The sequence below is a fragment of the Myxocyprinus asiaticus genome, chromosome 6 (assembly GCF_019703515.2).
Source record: "Myxocyprinus asiaticus isolate MX2 ecotype Aquarium Trade chromosome 6, UBuf_Myxa_2, whole genome shotgun sequence".
In the NCBI taxonomy this organism is placed as follows: domain Eukaryota; kingdom Metazoa; phylum Chordata; class Actinopteri; order Cypriniformes; family Catostomidae; genus Myxocyprinus; species Myxocyprinus asiaticus.
The window spans coordinates 45,231,277-45,253,961 of NC_059349.1; the positions used below are offsets into that span (position 1 = coordinate 45,231,277).

The following is a 22,685-nucleotide window of genomic DNA, read 5'->3' on the forward strand; positions in this document are numbered from 1 at the left end:
TGTTTTAAGAGTGTTTGTTTTAAACAGGCTTAGTGACAATATGTTAATTGTTGGCTGGAAACAGACTCCTACATAAATGCTGGTTTGGCTGGTCTACAGTCGCAATGAATGCCACAAAGGCCTGATGGTCTTTGACAGGGAATGTTTATGACAGAACAGTGAACTAAAAGCCCTAAAGCCAGGCTTTATTATGTTTACTCTAGATCAGAGGACAAAGCAAGCACATCCTCTTCAGTTAAACAGAGATTTGACTTACGTTTTGTTTAGGCTGGTGCTGAACTGGTCTGCTAATGGAGTTTGTGAGTGCTGTAGTTCTTGTTTTGGTGCTGCTGCTTCCTCACAAATGTTCTTCTTTTGCTTACTTGTATCTCCTTTTTCCTCATTGAGCTTCCCTTTATTTCAAATCCCAACAGTAATTTGTGTTTAAGGCCAGAAACATACCCTACACAATTAGGCAAAGGCAGACAAATGCTAGGCCAATACATGCTGTAGATACCTTGAAATATTACACTTTCCACAACAAGTGTTTCTGTGCTATGACAGTTGTCGACCTACCAGAGATAACTAACCGCTATGAATGCTTTAATCATAGAGAATTTTCAGCACAATTACACAGGAAATCGACATGTTCCGGTACCCTGAAATTGACCTCTTTCTGCCAAGTTACTGACAAGCATCAGCCTATCAGACATTTTTGCATCAATTCAAATGTGTTTACCTTTTCCTGTGGTGTGACTGATAGCTTGTTGCATGAGTAGCCTCTGAGACATGGGCACTTGTCCCATGGAAACCAGGAAGTAATCGCATTCACATTTACAATTATCAAAAACTGGAGCTCATGCGTGCCCATACGTTCTACAGCACTTGCAGCTTCAGCCACTGGGGGCAGTAGTTCAAATTTCGTTAAGCACAGACTGATTTCAGCAGAAGAACTTTTAACCTACTGTCACTGAATTCACAGTGAGATCAGTCTGGACCATTAAGTCCCAGATGTACTTCTACCAAAGCGAAGAACGAATGGGTGTGACGTCATTTAGAACAAGATCTGGCCAAACAGCTCGCTGGGGTGAACTTTTAGGACAATTTCTTACTGGCTGTTAAACACCTTACTGCCATTGGTCCACATCATCAGTAGGTGTGACCTGAAGCTACACCTACTTTGAGGCCTACAGCTTTTTCTGTTTACGTTGTTCAGTCAGTCAAGATCAATCAACATTTACACACTGGCGTGCAGACTTATTAGCGAGCTGGTGCAAATTTACCTAATGTATTTGTGCATATTATGGCCACGTTTAGTGTGTTAGTGCATTAGCGTAATGAATTAAGAATGTAAAAAAGACCATTTACACAATATCTGCTGCATATTTATTACTTTAAATCATTGAGTGGTTAAAACAGCTTCTTTTACTGATCTAGTGTGAATTCTAGTCATAGAATAAGGCATAAAGTCATTCATAACACATTTTAATGTTTAAAGTTTCACATGTAGCCTTGAGCATCCTCATATATAAATGTACTTCTAAAAACCTCCCTCAGCAGTGTGGCGGGTGTCTGGATGTTCATAAACAGTATACCGTTGCACGGATGTTTCTAACTTCTTCTTGTTGTGGCAAAACTGAGAATGCAACATGTTGCATTATGAATTTCTTTTTGACACATTTTGGAATGCAACGATGCTTCAGACTTGCGTAGCTAGAGGTGTTTGCATCTAAATATGTGTTTTGGGTCTAAATATTTTACATTCTGCAGAATGGTGCCGTCTATGAGGAAAGAATGGTCTTGTGTTATTTGCAGGGTTCTGGGACATTCATTGTATGCTTCTGAAAACAGAATTAAAGTGGAGCGGGCTCATGCCAAGTGTTTGGCATGCATATCTGTGTGGGAGAGCATGAGGGGTAATCAGAACTTGTCTCGAAGCTACAGTTGAGGTGATAACCGCCAAGTTGGCTGATATGTGAACCAACAAAGACTAGAGCAGCCCTCAGCAGGATTAGCTAAACATAACCATCAACAAGGAAGGATGTTCAGATCAGAGGGAGCATTTCTGTTCAACAGAGACACAACTGAGACTCCTAAAGCACCGTGGTTTGTGTAATTGCAGACATTGTGTTGTCTCCAACTGTGATCTAATAAGCTGTTGGTGGGTTTGCGAAGTTTGAAGACAACATCAAATAGAAACTGACACAGTGACTTTCTTGATAAATCACCCTGGTCTTATTGCACAAGATTTTTCAGTTCATATTTTAAGAAATCAAAATATAACAACTTTCTATGCCTCTAAAATTACTTTTCTTCTCTGTTGACGAAGCCAAGGCCACATGGGCAGGGAAAAAATATTATCCAATAATGTCATAACTTTTCACAATCCATTCAAATCCTGATGGAAAGAATCGAGTCCCGTTCTATTTATGAATGAGGTAAATCGGATGATTGAAGTTCATTACTATATATCTTTTATCATATAGTACTTGTACCTTGAGATAAATTTGATCCATAATCACATGTTTAGATGAATCACTCCTGTTTGGGTTGTGGGCCTTCTCTTACTGATGAAATTAATATTAGTGTTGTTATGGTTGTTGTTTACAGGTGGACGCATCAACAGCAGCTATGTGTGGATGTATAACTCGCAGCTCAACCTCTGGATCAAAGTGGCCTCTCTCAATAAGGGTCGCTGGAGACATAAAATGACTGTCCTGCTAGGGAAGGTGAGAGAGAGGCTCTTGAGTGCTCAGTCGCTTCCCATTTCCTGAAACAGATGCACGCTTCCTTTATTGCAATTTGACACCATAAGTTATGGAGAAAATAACAAACACTAATTGTGCCTGTGTTCTTCATGAACATTTATACTCATTTGATTAGATTTATTTACATAACTTTTACAAATTCGGTGTTTGTCATTTAGGTTGGTAATAACTCCGGACACATGGAATCTGCTCCTGCTGAATTCACCCAAACCCCTTGTTTGTTTCTGTTTTTTCTCTAATTTTTGACAGTGCTTGTAAAGCAGGATTGTATTGAAATGTCTGTCTTCTCCTTCTTCACTCCTCCTCCTCCTTCTCTTTGGCCTCCTTATACTCCTTTATCTTCTCCTTCCCCTCCTCATCCTCATTGTCTTTCTCCTCCTCTTCTTTTACCTCCTCCATTTTTTTACTTCTCTTCCTCCTCTTCATTTTCTCTCTTTTTCACCTTCTCCTACTCATCCTTCATCTTCTTTCTTTTCCTTCACCACCTCCTCATTCTCCTCCTTTTCCTCCTCCTCCTCCTTTTACTTCACCACACCTCCTTTTCCTCATCCTCCTTTTCCTCCTCTTTCTCCTCATTCTACTCCTTTTTCTTTTTCTCATTTTTTTCCTTCTCCTTCCTTAATTATAGAAACATTTGACTTTAGAATTAAATGTTATCTGACATGGTTCTTCTTCCATCCATCATTTTCTTATCTTTTTTTTGTGTCATTTTATCAAAAGTGATTTATGTGACCATAACTATCTGTGTGGAGTTCAGGATACGGTAAATTGATGTCATGTAATTTACTAGGTGACATCCCAGTAGAAGTTACATTTAATGTATTTTCAATAAGTGAGTGAAAGATTGTGGATTTCTATGAATCATTTAAAGAGAGGGTTCATGCAAAGAAAAAATTCTGTCATCTTTTAACCCTTATGTTGTTCCAACCTCATATGACTTTCTAACTTCCTTTAAACCCCAAGGAGGCAGATTCAGGAGTGTCATGCACCTATGCTTTTTGAAGGGGCACCAGTGGCACATTTGATGCCCTGAGCGAGATAGGACGTGACCTAAGGAAAAAAATTATCTACTTTGTTTTGTTGTAGTTGTTTAAATCATGTTAGTCTAGTGGTTCAGTTTTCGTTTAGTGTGTAAGAGGACCCAGGTTAAAATCCGGCCTATATAAACATTCTGACCTAAATTATACACTGGTGAGCCAAAACATTATGACCACCTGCCTAATATGCTGTTGGTCCTCAGCGTACCGCAAAAACAGCGCGACCTGCCGAGGCATGGACTCTTCAAGATCCCTGAAGGTGTCCTGTGGTATCTGGCACCAAGATATTAGCAGCAGATCCTTCAAGTCCTGTAAGTTACGAGGTGGAGCTTCTTCCACTGCTCCAAGGTCCAGTTCCAAAGCTCTGGATTGTAGTCGGGGTCATCATGGGCACTCTGACCAGTCTGCGGCTATGCAGCCCCATACACAGCAAGGTGCAATGCACTGTGTGTTGTGACACATTCCTCCCTTAACCATCATTAACATTTTCTGTGACTTGTGCCACAGTAGACCTTTTGTCGGTTTGGACCAGAGGGGATAGCCTTCATTGCCCTTGCGCATCGATGAGCCTTGGGCACCCAACACCCTGTCGCCAGTTTGTGGTTTGATCCTCTTTGGACCACTGTCGGTAGGTACTCACCACTGCTTACCTGGAGCACCCCACAAGCCTTGCCGTTTCAGAGATGCTCTGACCCAGTCGTCTGGCCATAACAATCTGGCCCTTGTCAATGTCGCTCAGGTCTTTACTTCTGCCCATTTCTCCTACATTCAACACGTTGACTACAAGAACTGATTGTTCGCTTACCATCTAATCTACCCAGACCTTGACATGTGGCCTTGTTAGGAGATGATCAACCTTTTTCGCTTCACCTGTGAGTGGTCATTATGTTTTGGCTCATCTGTGTATATATATTTTTCTTAAATAAACAAAGCAAAATTGCAACCGAACTTGACAGTCAGTTTCAGTGATCACCATTGTATGGAATTGGAGCAGCTGTGACACTATTCCCATAAAAGATTAATGGAAGACCATAACTTTTTTTACTTACTTGTTGAAAATAAAATAAATGCTACCAGGGATGTTGCAGAGTAAATTAAATGAATTTACCGTAACCTACTGTTATCATAAACTTTGATGCAACTTAATTTTCAAAGGTGCAAAATTTTGTTTGGAAGCTTCTTTCAGATATCTGAAGGGTGCACATGCCTACATACAGTGGTCATGGGCTGTCAAGGTAAAAAAGGACAAAAGAGAAAACATCAGAAATGTACCATAAAAGTAGTCCATATGACTTGTGCACTATATTCCAAGTCTTTTGCAGACAAATGACAGCTTTGTGTGAGGAAAAAAACTGCAATTTAAGAACAGAGCTTATTGTCATCCCCTGAATGTGACAGAGTTTAAGGTATAAGCAAGTGAGAGGGGAGACACATGTTTGATCTTTACTCCCAGAGATCAAAAGTCACCTTTTTGTTTATAGAGCTGTTCAGCTTGTAGTCCAAAAACACGGAAGAGAATTCGGGTTCCCTCTGGATTTTCCTATGGGTTTTTATAATGGGGTGTGACGAGGAGGAGGGCATGGCCGGACCGTAATGGAGCACGGCCGTCGCTGAATCAGCTGATCAGTGGGAGAGTGAGATAAGGGGCAGCCGGAGGTGCCGGTTCGAGAGAGAGAGAGAGAGAGAGAGACACACGGCCACGTTGTGTGTGTGTGTTTGTCTTATGTTATATGTTATTTTAAGTTGAGTTTTACTTTAAACAGAAAAATAGGATCTGTGTTGAACATTACTTGATGGTACATGGACGTTTTGTTTAACAACATAAATAACACACAGTCACACCACAAACATGAATTTTAAAGCTGTATTGTATGGCGGCTTCAAAATTCACGTTTGAGATATAGAAGTGTGTAATTTATTTTGTAGAACAAAACATCCACGTATCGTCAAGTAATGTTCAACACAGACCCCATGTTTCTCATAAGTTCAAAAACCCCATTATAAAAACCCATTGGAAAATACCCATGGCGAATTTGACTTCTGGGTTTGCCTTCAAATTGGCGTCACGGCTGAACAGCTCTATACAACACATGATCTTAAGCCTTAGGCAAGTGCAATTTCTGCTTCTCTCTCTTCTTATTGGATATGTTTCCTGTTGAACAGCTTCAGTGTGGGTCATTGTCATTATGTTGTTATCATGGCCCCTCACCCCCTCCATATTTCCTCTGTAGTGTCAATTTAAGGATAATGGGTTGTGTGTGTAGAGTGGATGCCTCGCATTATCCGGCATCTGTGAGCTGAGGAAATGTGATTTTGTTATTTTAGTTCTCAATAATGTAAAACATAATCAAAGATGCTCATTAACGAAGCACTCAAATCTAATCAGGTTTGAAACAATTTAATATACAAAGATCTTGCAGGGTTTATAGTGTGTGTGTGTGTGTGTGTAAATGTGTTTACAAAGTCCATTTAAATTCAGTTTGTGAAGTGATCTTTGTGTGCATGTTTGAGGGTTTACTAGCTATACTTCCCAGAAGTATACAAACAGATGGGGATATGTGAGGACATCCTCAAAAGATTGATTTATAAATATATAAATATTATAAATGGGCTTTGTTTTTTCATTTTCTATTATGGTTTGGGTTAGGGTTTGCCTGTTTGGTTTAAAAAATTAGCTATATTATATAAACAAGATCTATATAAAAAATTTGTCTTTTAATATAGACAAAATAAGTATTTTATATAGATAAAAACAAGAGACATTTGTTTGTCCTCATATCGATAGGTAGGTAAACATTTCTGTGTGTGTGTATCCTGCAGGTGTATGCAGTTGGAGGTTATGATGGCCAGTGTTGTCTCAGTAATGTGGAGGTGTATGACTCCTTCTCCAACCGATGGACCGAGGTGACCCCTATGAAAGTAGCTGTCTGCTCCCCAGCAGTGACCAGCTGTGTGGGAAAATTCTTCGTAATTGGAGGAGAACCCAATGAAAACAGCTGCTCCAATAAGGTGGGAGAGTGTGTCCACAAAACACACAAACACCTTTATGAATGGATGAAATATCTGTCATCATCTAGAATTTCCAATTGTCACAATGATTAGAGTGAAAAATAGGGCTGCATTTAGAATATCAGACAAAAAATTATGCAGAGCTTATGTGCAAAACAAAAAGCACTTTTAGCTTAGGCGTTTATTCTGTACATAGAAACACTTATGCCTTGAGTCTTGAATTTGGCTCTGGGTGTGTACAGGGGAAAAAAACGTCATGTCACATTTGTTTCTGAAAAGCATGCGTAGGCGAAGCTTGTGTCAAATGAAAACTGCTTTTTTGCTACTTTTTTTTCTTTGTTTCTGGAAGGGCAAATATACCCACGGCTTTCCTTTCTTCAAATCTGTCCCTCAACCTATCTTTCTTCTTTTTTTTTTTTTTCTTTTTTTTTTTTGCTGTGACAACAAGCTTAATGCCAGCCTGAAAAGATCTGTCACATCTAAATGATACTGTCATCGTTATCCTGTATGACACAATGGCCTTTGAAAGCAAATGGAGCATAACCAGACTAGGAGAGTGTTTTACCAACCTGTCATGTGGGCTCTGTTCCAAACCCTAGTGAGCTGCCTAACTAGGCAGCATTTTAAGGCATGTGAAGGTTGTTCTAAACAGTAGGCAGCAAAATTATGCTGCCTTACGCCTGATTCACACATACTTTGTGAGCGGGGCGTGAGTAAGGTGTGAGCAGCATGTTTTCGTTTCGGCACCCATATTAACAGATTACAGTAAACACACTGCAAGCGTGAGCCGTGAGGTCTCGAATCCCAGAACCATCCCAGAAGCGGTACTAAGCAGATAGTTTCGCCGTTGAGCCGATATATATCGCCGTAAATGTTTACCGATATACGCAGATATGGAAACTTTTTTTCAGAACATAAAATGCAGAAAACAATGCTTTAGAATTGGTGTCATTACGTAGTTTGTCCAGCAGAGCACGCTCCGTCTCCACTGTTTACAGAGCTGACTCTGAGCTGATGGTGGCTCTGCAGACAGGGCAGAGTTAAGCGGTAAGTTGCTAACTAGTTTGTGAAATACATACTGGAAAGTTAATAAACAATGACCCCATCATTTTCCCTTTTCAATATAACTCATATAATGTTAACCCTGTCCCTGACAACCATGTTATTCATGTTTAACACATCTGTTTGCTATGTTAGCCAGCTATAGTTTGTCAGTGCAGTAAGTAATGTAACAGATTGAAAGGTAAACATCAGAGCATCTTTTTGCAGCTCAGCAGACAACGGTGCGGTGGTGGATTGTGTCTGTTAAGTGTTGATTTCACGCTACACTGTTACCTAGTTGGTGAGACGCAATGCTGGTCCATCTTTACTCTCTGTGACAACGAGCTTATAGCTAATTAGCTAATCACGTAGCTACTTTCATTGCTTATCAGCTGAGTGGAAGCTAATGCGTAAACATGTATTCACCAAACTGTTTTGTTCAGGATTCACAGTTTGGTACCCCCTTCAGCCGAACAATTCCAGTCATTGCATTTATAAAATGTAATATTTAAAAGTCTGGTTTTCCACCGTTGAAAGTTTCCCCTGAACTTGTATAGCAGAATACTTGTAACACCACTGCCGCTGTTTTTCTCTTGTCTCGGCAGGTGTAAATGCTTCTTGTTTTACAATCTGCCAATAACTGACTGGCAGTATTAATATAGTCAGCACTTGACTGATACTAAACAGTACTACTGATGTTTATTTAGCTATTTATTTTATTTTTATTTATTCTTTATTTTAATGGTCAGCATTTTACTGATACTAAACAGTACTTATGTTTATTTAGCTATTTATTTTATTTGAATTTATTCTTTATTTAGATGGTCAGCAATTGACTGATACTAAACAGTACTGATGTTTATTTAACTATTTATTTTTATTTATTCTTTATTTTAATGGTCAGCAACTGACATACTAAACATACAGTACTGATGTTTATTTAGCTATTTATTTTTATTTTAATTTATTCTTTATTTTAATGGTCAGCAACTGACTGATACTGAACATACAGTACTGATGTTTATTTAGCTATTTATTGTATTTTTATTCTTTATTTAAATGGTCAGCAATTGACTGATACTGAACAAACAGTACTGATGTTTTTAAAGCTATTTATTGTATTTTTATTTATTCTTTATTTTTTCTCAGTGTTCATTTCTAGAATTTGTTGACAATGTATAATAATAATGTCAAATATTCTTTGATAAAAAAATATTTGTTTAAGGAAGCAGCCTTCTGAGTACCTTTGCATAGTCATATCGGTGCAATATCGGTGCACATTCCACATAGAAAAGGTCTGTTTTCATTCCAGCTCAAAAATTAACTATATCGGCCACCATATCGGTAATCAGTGAATTTCCCCCCTCTAATATCGGTATCGGTCTCAAAGATCCCATATCAGTCAGGCTCTAGTGTTTGGTGCTTATTAGCGTTTTAAGTTGTTAATTTAGCAACATGCTAACTCTTTTGGAATCAGTTTCTTGTGCACTTCACATGAGCAACACTATTTTTGTGGCATGTCTTTGAAGATTCTCTGTCATCTGTTTTTCTATTTGATTATTAAACCAGCACATTCTGTTTGTGTGCCGCGTGTGAGTGACCATTAACAGAGTTGAACACCCCGAAAAACCCTTTCAATAGTAGTGTTGAACTTATAAATTTGACCAGATTTTCACACACTGGTTTTATGCAGTGAAATGTGGAGGGAAGTAAACCAAAATGTTTCGACAGAGAGAAAATCTCCTAGGTCAAGATGAGACATCCTCCTCTCTGTTTCCCACAAAATTGGTGGCAAGAGGGGCACAAGAGCGAAACTCACCTGTAACGTCTGCTTCCTGTAACCTGTTACCCTTCCAATATGAATAGAAGGGCTGTTAGTGGCAGATGGGGAGAGAATGTGTGTGATTGTGTTGGTGGTCTGTAACCTGGTCAACAGTTGGACCTGCGTTGTGAGCTTATTGTCCTCTTATACACTGCTATTGTTTCAGATAACATCTCACAGATTGCACTCATTGAATTCACACTGCTCAGATTACTGCATTCTTTACTTGCTATCTGGAACAGAAAGAGAAACAAAGAGCATGAGAGAAATCAGTGTGAACGAAAAGGAACTGATATAGTTTAATACAAACTCTTTTCCACAGAATGTTGCATTTACTGAATATTCTTCCTCTTATGTAAGTGTCATCCGAGAGTTTATAAATGGTATCGATCCGACAATATGTCTTAACACTCTGTCAGTGCGTGTGTCTTCCGTGACATCCATATTGTTAAGATTTCTTAAATCTATACAGGGAGAAAGATTTGCACTCAAAAGTGCATATACTGTATTAGATTTAGTTTGTTCACTTTTCTTGCCCTTGAGGCCTGTTGTCTGTTTTCAGTTCATTATATATTGGACACTGTACTGATGACTATGAGGAATTTACAAAGAATACATGACCATGATGTTTGTTTATAGTGTGTACATGTAAAAACTTGTAAAATAATTAAAAAGCTTAATTAATAAAATGTAATTTTTCAATTGTTTGATTAACTTGATACTATTTTGATTTGATTAATCTTATTAGATTGATAATTGACAAAAAAGATGAAATGAGTTCATTATCAATTAATTTATTTAAAGCTAAGTTAATTTTAATGGCACCTTAGTTTTACACATTTGTAGCATTGTTTTCCCTTAAGTCCACTTAAAATGTTAGTTAGGATTTCTTTCCCCTAAAACAGCTTTAATTTAGTTTTGTGACCATTTTCCACCCTCTAATCTTTAGAATTAAACTGGTTGTTTAATTACTTTTAAAGGAATATTCTGGGTTCAATACAAGTTATGCTTAGTTGACAGAATTTGTGGCATATTGTTGATTACCACAAAAAAAAAAAAAAAAAAATGTTTTTTTTTTTTTACTCGTCCATCCTTTTCTTGAAAAAAAAAAAAAAGAAGAAGCAAAAATCGAAAGTCATTTTGGGGTTTTAGGGTTTGTTGACATTACACAACTATGGTCATGGCAACAAAGTTGTACACAGAAAAGGTTGGTAAACCATTGTCACACTAAAATCATGTTAACGCATATTGTTTACATCTTCTGGCTATACTTTTGAAACTTATTTTATAGTTTACGGATTGGCCCCATTCACTTTCATTGTAAGTGCACTGGAACCCAGTTTTAAAGAAAATGAGGGGCAAGTCAAAAAAATTTGTTTGTGGCAATCAATATTATGCCACAAATGCTGTCTATTGAGCTTAACTTGTATTGAACCCGGAATATTCCTTTATGGCTTATATATGTAAATAAACTCAATCTTATGATTGGCTAATATCCATGTACAATGACGGCGAAAGTTGCAGAATGGCGAATAGCCATTGGTGTAAATGTCCTTTGGTGATAATAGCTGAAAGTATTCTACAAGTTCCAGCAGACATATCACCCTGTAGCTCAAGACTGGTTCCCTACTGAAGCTAAGCAGGGTTGAGCCTGGTCAGTACCTGGATTGGAGACCTCTTGGGAAAACTAAGGTTGCTGCTGGAAGAGGTATTAGGGAGGCTAGCAGGGGATGCTCATCCTGTGGACTGTGTAGGTCCTAATGCCCCAGTATTGTGATGGGGACACTATACTGTAAAAAGGCACCGTCCTTCGGATGAGATGTTAAACCAGGACACTTCTTGAAAAGAGTAGGGATGTAACCCTGGTGTCCTGGCCAAATTGGCCCTTATCAATTGTGGCTTCCTAATAATCCCCATCCATTAATTGGCTCTATCACTCGACTCTATCCTCTCCACCAATAGCTGGTGTGTGGTGAGCGTACTGGTGCATTATGACTGCCGTCGCATCATCCAGGTGGATGCTGCACACTGGTGGTGGTCGAGGAGAGTCCCCTGTTCACTGTGTAATGCGCTTTGAGTGTAGTGTCAGAAAAGTGCTATATAAATGTAATGTTCATTCATTCATTTAGTCATCACAAATGTGCACACTGAAAAGAGTATAAAAAAGTAAATGGTCTGTAAGATTGTAGAATTTCATTTTTTCTAAATAGAGATTGTGTCTTTTTTTACACATAAATGTGTATCTCAGGTCCAGTGTTATGACCCAGAGACAGACAGCTGGCAGCTGAGGGCTTGTGTTCCCTTCACCAAACCCAACATTTCTGCTGTGTCTCTCAATAAACTCATCTACGTATGTGGCGGCCTGACCAAGTCCATCTACTGCTACAATACTTCAGAGGACCACTGGACACATACGGTCAACACCTTCAGCAGACAGGTATACAAAAACTGAACAACCTCAACCTTAAGTTCTTGTCATTTCATCCATTATACTAATATAAAGGCATTCTGTACTATTCTGTAATTTTGTACATGTATATTTAGGAGAGCTGTGGTATGTCAGTTTGCAATGGAAAGATCTACATCCTGGGTGGGCGGGGAGAGAACGGCGATGCCTCTGACAATATCCTGTGCTACGACCCTGCCTCTGGCATCATCACAGGTGTGGCTGCCATGCCCCGCCCCATCTCTTACCACGGCTGTGTTACCATACACCGTTTCAGCGAGAAACAACACAAACCCTGACAGCATCCACAGACACACTGCAAGCTGGATGTTTCACCATCTACAGTACTGCTTCAATTTTAAACTCATCCTCACAAAGCCAGAAGTGATCTGTTAAATAGTCACATATAATTTATATTGATCTCCCAGTTAGACAGTTAATACATATATATTGATATATGGGTAGTTGGCACATAGCATGCCAATTGACTTTTTTATCAGCATCAAAATGTTTGGTTAAAAGTTTTATGAATACTTAAGTGTTTATTTTAAATGTTGTGGCTGGTCAAGTTTTTCCACAATTTGTAATCACCTTTTTACCTTTTAAATGGTCATACAGTGTCACAAATACATTTTTAAAAGGACAAATATTCCATGTAGTCTCTTAATTAAAGATGAAAAATTTAAAATGCATGCAGAATAATAATAATAATAAAAAAAAGAAGCAAAAATGCATTTTTAGATTTTAGTTTTAGAAAATTGCATGCCACACTGCAGGACATAAAAACTTCCCCAAAGGATTTAATGTCAACTACCCATAAACACAGATGAGCCAAAACATTATGACCACCTGCCTAATATGCTGTTAGGTCCTCCACGTGCCGACAAAACAGTGCCAACCTGCCGAGGCTTGGACTCTACAAGACCCCTGAAGGTGTCCTGTGGTATCTGGCACCAAGACATTAGCAGCAGGTCCTTCAAGTCTTGTAAGTTGCGAGGTGGAGCCGCCGTGGATCGGACTTGTTGGTCCAGCACATCCCACAGATGCTCAGTCAGATTGAGATCTGGGGTATTTGGAGGCCAGGGCAACACCTTGAACTATTCATCATGTTCCTCAAACCATTTCCGAACAATGTATGCAATGTGGCAGGGCACATTATCCTGCTGAAAGAGGCCACTGCCATCAGGGAATACCATTGCATTGAAGGGGTGTACCTGGTGTGCAACAATGCTTAGGTAGGTGGCACATGTCAAATTGATGTTCACATGAATGGCTGGACCCAGGGTGTCCCAGCAGAACATTGCCCAGAGCATCACACTCCCTCCACCGGCTTGTCGTCTTCCCACTGTTCTTCCTGGTGCCATCACTTCCCCAGGTAAACAGCGTACACATCCACAGCTGTCAATGTGATGTAAAAGAAAACTGGACTCATCGGACCAGGCGACCTTCTTCCACTGCTCCAAGGTCCAGTTCAGACACCCGCTTGCCCATTGTAGGCATTTCCAACAGTGGACAGGGGTCATGATGGGCACTCTGACTGGTCTGTGGCTACGCAGCCCCATACACATCAGGGAGCGATGTACTGTGTGTTGTGACACATTCCTCCAGTAACCATCATTAAAATTTTCTGTGACTTGTGCCACAGTAGACCTTCTGTTGGTTCGGGCCAGACGGGATCGCCTTCGTTGCTCTTGCGCATCGGTGAGCCTTGGGCGCCCAACACCCTGTCGCCAGGTTGTGGTTTGTCTCTCCTCGGACCACTATTGTTAGGTACTCGCCACTGCTGACCTGGAACACCCCACAAGCCCTGCCATTTCAGAGAAGCTCTGACCCCGTCGTCTGGCCATAAAAATTTGGCCCTTGTCAAAGTCACTCAGGTCTTTACTCCTGCACATTTCTCCTACATTCAACACGTTGACTACAAAAACTGATTGTTCGCTTACCATCTAATCTACCTAGACCTTGACATGTGGCCTTGTTAGGAGGTGATCAACGTTATTCGGTTCACCTGTGAGTGGTCATGATGTTTTGGCTCATCAGTGTACACCCACACACAGAATTTAGAACTGTATTAAACTGTGCATGTTGATTTCACCATCATCATGCTAAAGCTGTTTAAAATTGTTATCTGTGAGACAACAGTTACTTCAAAACACTGGAAGTGTGTAAATCCTCCCCATCCTCATAACTTAAACTACACCTGCAGACTGGTCACACCTTCCAAGATTGTATCAAATATCTGATGGATCAATATGTTTTTCTAGATGCTGTGATCTAGAAAATCTTTCTGACTATTTCTGACATACATTTATGGTAATTTTTGTACCTTTTAAACGTACTTTTTTTAACTTATTGTTTATGCCTTTATTAATCGTTTTATTTGTATGCTATTTTTAATGTTATTTTGTGGTGTTTTATAGCATTAGTCCTGTATTTTGACATTGTGTGGTTGACTTCTTGTTGTATAAGTCTGCAGACAGAAACAGAGGTTTTGACTGGTGGAATTTGGGGTAGTTTAGTATTTTAATAAGCCTTTCACTCTTCTACATCATATTGTTATGCTTTTGAGCTTACTAACCGACAAAACGCTTACTGCATTAGCTGTAAGGGGTTTTCTTATAGAAGGTTTTTGTGTTCTAAGCAACATTTTCTCAGAAATGTAGCAGTTGATTGAAACCTAAGGCAGTTCTGATTTTGAAATGTCAGTGTTCTTTTGGGTTCTCAATGAACCATACAGCTGTGAATTGACTTTTTCCTTTTTGTGTCATATCTGTATTTAAGTGTCTCAGTATATTTAGTGTGACAACCAGGACGTGCCTTTCTGATAAGTTTTTTTTTTTTTTTTTTTTTTAAATCAGAGCCCCAGTCATGCACTTGTAATTAGTGTCGTTAGTAAGATGATATCTCAGTGTAAATTCATTTGACATTTTTTTTATTTTCTTTTTCGAATGTTTTGTTTATTTTATGTTGTGATTTGTTTATCTTTTGAGAGAGATTACAAAATTTGTGTGCTTTTGAGTACAGTCTGTCTGTGCATGCTCATAATAGCCTGCGTTATGTTTATTAATTAGATAGTAGCCTCTGCTCTAGTGCTTGTCAGTACTGGAGAAAGACATTTAATATCAGAATCATCTTCCATTGGTTTCATTTTCTGAAATTCATCTGAATGTTTCAGGCAGAGTGCTGACAGCTTGGTCTCTAGTTTAACCACAGTACTGCACCTCAATTACTACCTGCAATGACAAAGATACAAGTATGTCTAATATATATATATATATATATATATATATATATATATATATATATATATATATATTATTATTATATATATATATATATATATATATATATATATATATATATATATATTTTTTTTTTTTTTTTTTTTTACCCGGATACTTACATGATTTGTTGATTAGTTTTTGGATCATTTTAATAATTACAAGCTGTACTGGTCTATACTTTTTGTAAATGTTATTTGGCCAATATATGTACTATTGTACTATTATGAAATGCTGTTTTTGTTTAATTGTATTGAATATGTTTGTTTTTCTCCTCTCTGTGCTTTAGTGGAGGTTCAAATATTGAATCATGTTGCCTGGTCAAAAAAAATGACGATATTGACTTGCTGAGCAAAATACCACCAAACTAGGTATTACCAAGGAATAGACAACCAGAGCATGTATTTAGTTTAAGAACTAGTCTAATCATCTGAGCACGGAGTTTGTCATTCTCAGTTAATTAATACGCATATCCTGGTATTTGTATTTCCATGAAAACTCAGATGGCCCAAAAATGCAGTTTTACAGCATTTCACTTCCGTGGAACAAAACTGTGGCTGATCAGGGATTTGAATATGGGTGCAAAGCATTAGAAATATTGGACACCATCCAAAAATATTAATGAACCTTAAATTGTGTAAAATGGTTGAGGAGATTGGCTTATATGTGTTTAGCTTTATCCTGCTTCTTGTCTTGTAAGTGCCTCAATAAAGTTTTTAATTCGATGGTGTAACCTGTCACATTATGTAACGATTCATCAGAAAATATTCACAATCACAAAATTAACACTCTTGGCTTGAGAAAACATTAATTCCTAAGGGTATGTGGAGCATTCTGCTTTCATTCCTTTCAGAAATTAAATCTGTGCTGTATTGCCCATGCTCTGTTCTGCCGTCTTATTTTATGTTCCACAGAAGAAAGAAAGTCATGCAGGTTTGGAACAACATGATTGGTAAATATTCACAATAGTTAAAAAAGTGAAAGGAGTCTCCAACCCCTACATGCTCAAAATACATAGGTAAATCATCTTCAACATAGGGCCTTCTGTAGTAATTCAGTCAGTACAAAACTGTTTGGCTGAAGCAAAAAGGATACATAATGAATGATTAAAGTGTTTACAGCACTAATTTTAACTAACATCTGCAAAACATTTAATGTAGACAAAAATATAAGATAAACAGGATGCTTACACATTTATGCACACATTTCATTTGTTAAATGTAACCAACACTGGTAGACATCCAAACTTTACCATGTTCCAGCTACAGTTCTGCATAACAACAGTAAAAGTCTGACCTGAGGAGGATGGGTTGATACTTTTCAAGCTTTCTTCCATTTTCATTATTATTGTTGTCTTAAGTTTGTTCACTGTCTGGAGGTTTATGCCCTATGCTCTGCAATGCTGCTTAGTTACCCTTGCCATTGTTATAAGTGTTATGTCAATCAAGCTGAATGAAATTGAATTGATTATGTTTCCTCTGTCTGCTTGTGTGACAAATGACACTTGCTAATAAGATGTCCTTCAAGCATGAACGTGTAATAATTAGACAGTTATTCACAATAAAGACCACATTACAGACACGAAAAAGGCATGAAATGTGAATTCCTGTAATTTACTACGTGCCTGACAAAACCCAGGGGCTGGATTCACAAAAATGTTCTTGAGAAATTAGAAAGATCTTAGGATAAATTATAAGAAGCTCGTAAGAATGTTCCTAAGTGCAGTTTGTGAAAAGTTCTTAAGAAATTCTCAAATATTTTCTTAAGATCGCCTTAATTTGGGGGGCCTGGGTAGCTCTGCAAGTATTGACGATGACTACCAACCCTGGAGTCGTGAGTTCGAATTCAGGGTGTGCTGAGTGACTCCAGCCAGGTCTCCTAAGCAACCAAATTCGCTTAGGGCCCCCATATGCTCAGAAACCGCCCTGAGTAGCAAGCACGTCACGATTATTTTTTTAATGTACAGTGCGTGAGATGTGTTAATTTAACGTCATTAACCATCATAGTGTTATTCACTATGTTGGTTAATGACGTAATCACAGTTCTGGATGACCGCCATAGGCAGTGCTTCACACTGGATATTATCTCTCTTCGCTCATGCTCAGGTCGAGTCTAATATCAATAAATTCACCTCGTGACCAAGGAAGACACAGGGTCCTCCTCTATTTAACCCTGACTTCTAGCAAACTGTCCCTACAGAATCTTCTCACCCAGACTGACAGAGAACTCTGGCGTTCATCCTGAACTCATAGAACTGCAGTTACATATGTAACTCTCGTTCTATTTCGTTCTTACTGACCGCCAGAGGCAGTGCTTCACACTGGATGACTCATAACAACAAGGCCACAAGGAGGCATGCTTACCCCTAATAGGAAGTTGAAGGCCCCAATAGGACGGCCATTTCAATAGCACCCGAGGCAGCCACATTAACTCTATAATATCTGGAGAAAGTATCTGTAGATGACCAATTAGCTGTCGCACAAATGTCACTTAGGGGGACACCCCTCAGTGCTGCCCAAGACGTGGAGATACCCCTAGTTGAGTGGCATCTTACACCAGTTGGCTTCGGATGGTTGTTGATCTTATAAGTCTAGGTGATTACCTCCACCACCCAGTGCGACAACCTCTGTTTCAAAAGAGGCTGACCCTTTTTTGATCCACCGTAGCAGAGAAACAGTTGGTCTGATTGCCGCAAGCTTTCTATGGCCCTTAGGTAGCCACGAAGGGCTCCCACTGGGCATAATAGTTCGATTTGACTGCTCTCCTGTGTCTTTGACATAGGAGGATTAAACACTGCCAGCTCGATTGCCTGGTTCCTAAATAAGGTCAGAAGCCTCTTGGGGAGGAATATCGGGTTGGGCAACAATGTCACTACTAAGCCATCCACATTCCAGCGCATACAAGATGCATTAACTGATAATGCGTGGAGCTCACATACGCATTTAGCTAAAGTAATAGCCAGGAGAAATGCAGTCTTTAATGAAAGCTACTTCAGGTTAATCTGCTCCATGGGCTCAAAAGGTTGCTGTGTAAGTGACCTTAAAACCGGACTCAGATCCCACGAGGGCACCTGAATGGTCTGAGTGGGGCGCAATCGCTGAGCACCTCTAAGAATTAGTAATTAAAATGTGAGACCCCAGTGGTTGGCCGTTAACCTTTATGTGTTGTGCCAAAATTGCGGGCATATATACTCTTAGGGTAGAGGCCGCCCTGCTGCTTTCTAGCAGAGACTGCAGAAAATATAATACAAAGGGTACGGGGCAGCGTTCTGTTCACCAATCAGTGAACAGCTTCCACAGAAAAGCATAGACACTACAGGTGGAGGGTGCTCTAGAGTTCAAGATTGTATTTTGCACCTCTTGGTCACAAGCCCTCAATAGTGATTCTAGCTCCTCAGAGGCCAAAAACAGAGCTGCAAACAGTCTGGGTCCAGGTGCCAAATCTGCCCTTCTAAATAGTGGAGGAGATCCTGCCTTCTGGGAAGGCTCCAGGGTTCCCCCTCGAATGGTCTGAGTGGGGCGCAATTGCTAAGCACCTCTAAGAAAACGAGTAATTAAAATGTGAGACCCCAATGGTTGACCGTCTACCTTTATGTGTTTTGCCAAAATTGCAGCCACATATACTCTTAGGGTAGAGGCCACGCTGTTGCTTTCTAGCAGAGACTGCAGAAAACATAATACAAAGGGTACGGGGCAGCGTTCTGGGACTATTGTTCATTCCCTACACCAATCAGAGAACAGCTTCCACTGAAAAGCATAGACACTACAGGTGGAGGGTGCTCTAGAGTTCAAGATTGTAAATTGCACCTTTTGGTCACAAGCCCTCAATAGTGATTCTGGCTCCTCAGAGGCCAAAAACAGAGCTGCAGACGGTCTGGGTCCGGGTGCCAAATCTGCCCTTCTAACTGGTGGAGGACCTTCTGGGAAGGCTCCAGGGTTCCCCCTTGAGGAGCTTGAACAATACAGGAAACCATGGCCTGCCGGGCCAATTCGGTGCCACTAGGAGCAGCCTGTGGTGCCCTTGATGGTTCCTGTGAAGAGTCGCCAAGATTAAGGGGGTCGGAGGAAAGGCATAAGGTAACAGGTCTGACCAGGCATTTGCTAGCATATCCTAACCCATAGGGCTGGACTCCTCTGTCAGAGAGAACCAGAGGGGACAGTGGGTCGAGGACCCTGAGGCAAAGAGGTCCACCTCTGCTCTGCCAAATTGTTGCCATATCATTTCTACTACCTCCGGGTTGAGTCTCCATTCACCTGGTGGAGGTCTGTGGCGAGAAAAAATCCGCCACCACGTTTGACACACCTGGGAGGTGCATCGCTCTGTTGCTTAAGAACCGAGGGAAGGCCCACGTCGGGAGGTCCTGTGCCACCTTCAGGGATTGGCTGGACCTGGTACCGCCCTGATGGTTGATGTGATAGACATCGATGTTTTGCCCATCCTGATAAGGACATGCCTGACCTCTAGGACTAGTCCAAAGTACCTCAAAGCTAGTAGTACTGTTCATAACTCCAAGGTATTTATACTTTCGAAGGCTTGCCTGTGTTTCCAGTGTCCCCTGACCATTCTGTGCTGCCAGACCACCCCCAGCCAGTAAATGAAGCATTCATTTGAATTATTTCCTGGCAAGAGTGAATCACACCCAGGGCCACACCCTTGGTCAGGAATGATCTCCTCCTCCATGGTTTCAAGGTAAGGAGGCACCGTTCTATAACTTTGAACAGCCTGTTCCTGTGCCACATGGGGTTCAGGTGGAGACTGTTCACCCATATCTGGAAAAAGTGTGACGCAAGAAGGCCCAATGGTACCACAGCAGCTGCTGCTGCTAGCATACCCATTAGTCTGAGGAAGCATCTGAATTGAAGCCTGACCTGTTTCTGAAATCATTGATAGATGATTAAGATGAGTAAGATACTGTCCACCCGCTGTGGTAATGGTGATGCCTTCATTGACAGTGAGTCCAGAGTGATGCCTATAAACTTCAGAGACTGACTCTGAGTTAGCAGACTTTTGCTGAAATTTACAGTGAGGCCCAGCTAGGTAACATGGAAAATCAGCAGGTTGGTTTCTTCTGCTGCCAGCTCTTGAGATGTAGAGCAGAGGAGCCAGTCGTCTAGGTAAGGAAGCATCTGCATCCCCCTGGTTTGGATCAGAGACAGTGCTGCAGCCATACACCTGGTTTAGACCAGAGGGGATAGGGAAAGGCCGAATGGGAGGACACAAAACTGATGGATCTGATCCTGGAATGCAAAGAGGAGGAATTGCCTATGTTGTAGAGCGATTGGGACATGAAAATAAGCATCCTTCATATCTATCCTAGAGAAACACTGCTGCGGCCTGACTGCCTGAAGAACATCAGTTGTGTGCAGTATATGAAATGGCAACACCTCGAGGAACTGGTTAAGGCCATGAAGGTCGAGTATGGGCCGTACATCCCCATCTTTTTTTGGAATTATATAGTATACCGAATAAAAGCCATTTAGCATATTTGTCAATATTGAAACTGAGACGATGGAATTCCTCTTAAGTCAGCCAACTGCTGCCTGGTCTGGTTAATCTGAGTGCCACGTTCTAGTGTTTGTTGTGCCGCTGGATCAAACAGTTGGCCTGGAACTACGGGAGGTCCTCCTACAAGTTTCAGACAGTGGTGATTGTGCGAGCCAGACTTCACGGTGTGTCTGTGTAAATGCTGACATATGTCCAATAAGCTCTTCTGACATGAATGTGAATGCCTGCAGTGAAGCATCACTTAGGTTTTGGGCTGAAGGATCACCCCCCAGGGACTGGAGAGTGTGAGATAACGCTAACATAATATGGGAGAGCGAATTTCCAATATGACCCATGCGCACTGCTGTGTTGTATGCCTGGATGAGAAGCCCATCTGTAATTCGGCATTGAGGTCACAGGCAGCGAGCATTAGGCCTCAAGGCCTCCTCTGGAGAGAGAACAAAAGAGGCAATAACTGGCCAACTTTGGACATCTGCCTCAAGCCATAAGAATCTGCCTCCTGCATTGCAGCCAAGGCCCAGCTCGCACTGGTATGGTGTGTAAGAGACTTGGGATTTGCCCAGCACTTCTGTAGCTCCTTGATGTAGTCCTTGGATGGGGGAACACTAAGAGCAGAAGGTTGCAAGGCTCTTCTTAAAAAGGCACTGGTGGGGGCTGTGCCTAGGCTTAAACGTGCCAATGCAATATAGAGAACTTGCTTTACTATGTCCTGATAGACTCCACTATGTCCTCAGGTGGATGTTAGGACTGACCTGATGGGACCAGGTGATGAATGAGGACATCAGGAAAATTATAGGTGTGACACCGATCATGGACAAGATGAGGGAAGCACGCCTCCGATGGTACGGCCACATAGTCCGCAGCGAAGAGGAGTCAGTGGCGAGGAGAGCGCTGCGCCTCAACCCCGAGGGAAAACGACCATGCGAACGGCCAAAGAAACGGTGGATGGACCATATTAAGGAAGATATGAGGCATGTCAATGTGGCCCCAAGATACCCTCCATAGGAAGAAATGGAGAGCAACTTGCTGAAAAGCTGACCCTGCACCTATGTGGGACAAACGTTTGGAAAGAAGCTTTACTATGTCCTGATCCAACTCTAGTCCTTTAGCAGACCCATGCTTGGTGTCCTGGGAACCATCATGGGAGAGGTGAGAGTGAAGTTCAGATAAGACCTCCTCCCTTTCCTCCTAACGAAACTGGCTATGGGAGGCTGCCATCGATAGGACATCATCCTCCAGTGATGATGGTTCCATGGTGGGGTTTTCCACTGCAGATGCTAGTGCATCTACTGGTTACAGATTTAATATCAGAGACTTAATCTGAGCAAACTCCGAAGTCAGCGTATCAACTTTCTTGGTTAAGGGGTCCTCCTTAGGTCTCTTGCTAGTGGAGGCACTCATTGCTTTCGCCCTCCTGCACTTATTCGCTGCTTTACACAGCAGGTGTATTGCTTCCATCAAGAGTCCTTCTACTAAGGGGCCTGGGTAGCAGTGGTAAAATACACTGGCTACCACCCCTGGAGTTCGCTAGTTCGCTAGTTCGAACCCCAGGGCGTGCTGAGTGACTCCAGCCAGGTCTTCTAAGCAACCAAATTGGCCCAGTTGCTAGGGAGGGTAGAGTCACATGGGGTAACGTCCTTGTGGTCGCTATAATGTGGTTTGTTCTCGGTGTGGCGCATGGTGAATTGAGCGTGGTTGCCGTGGTGGATGGCGTGAAGCCTCCACATGCGCTATGTCTCCGTGGCAATGCGCTCAACAAGCCACGTGATAAGATGCGCGGGTTGACTGTCTCAGACG

General features: G+C 40.9%; 1 protein-coding gene across 2 annotated transcripts in view; it reads left to right on the forward strand.

Annotated features, from left to right (window-relative positions):
- LOC127442578 (kelch-like protein 24) overlaps nucleotides 1-14,948 on the forward strand; it is a 37,281-nt gene extending 22,333 nt beyond the window's left edge. For both annotated transcript variants that reach the window (XM_051700718.1, XM_051700717.1), the window contains exons 5-8: nucleotides 2,590-2,708; nucleotides 6,605-6,793; nucleotides 11,905-12,093; nucleotides 12,201-14,948. In XM_051700718.1, coding sequence (XP_051556678.1) covers nucleotides 2,590-2,708; nucleotides 6,605-6,793; nucleotides 11,905-12,093; nucleotides 12,201-12,401 — 698 coding nt within the window. In that variant the 3' untranslated portion in view covers nucleotides 12,402-14,948. The remainder of the gene's footprint in view (nucleotides 1-2,589; nucleotides 2,709-6,604; nucleotides 6,794-11,904; nucleotides 12,094-12,200) is intronic.
- The last annotated feature ends 7,737 nt before the right edge of the window (nucleotides 14,949-22,685 follow it).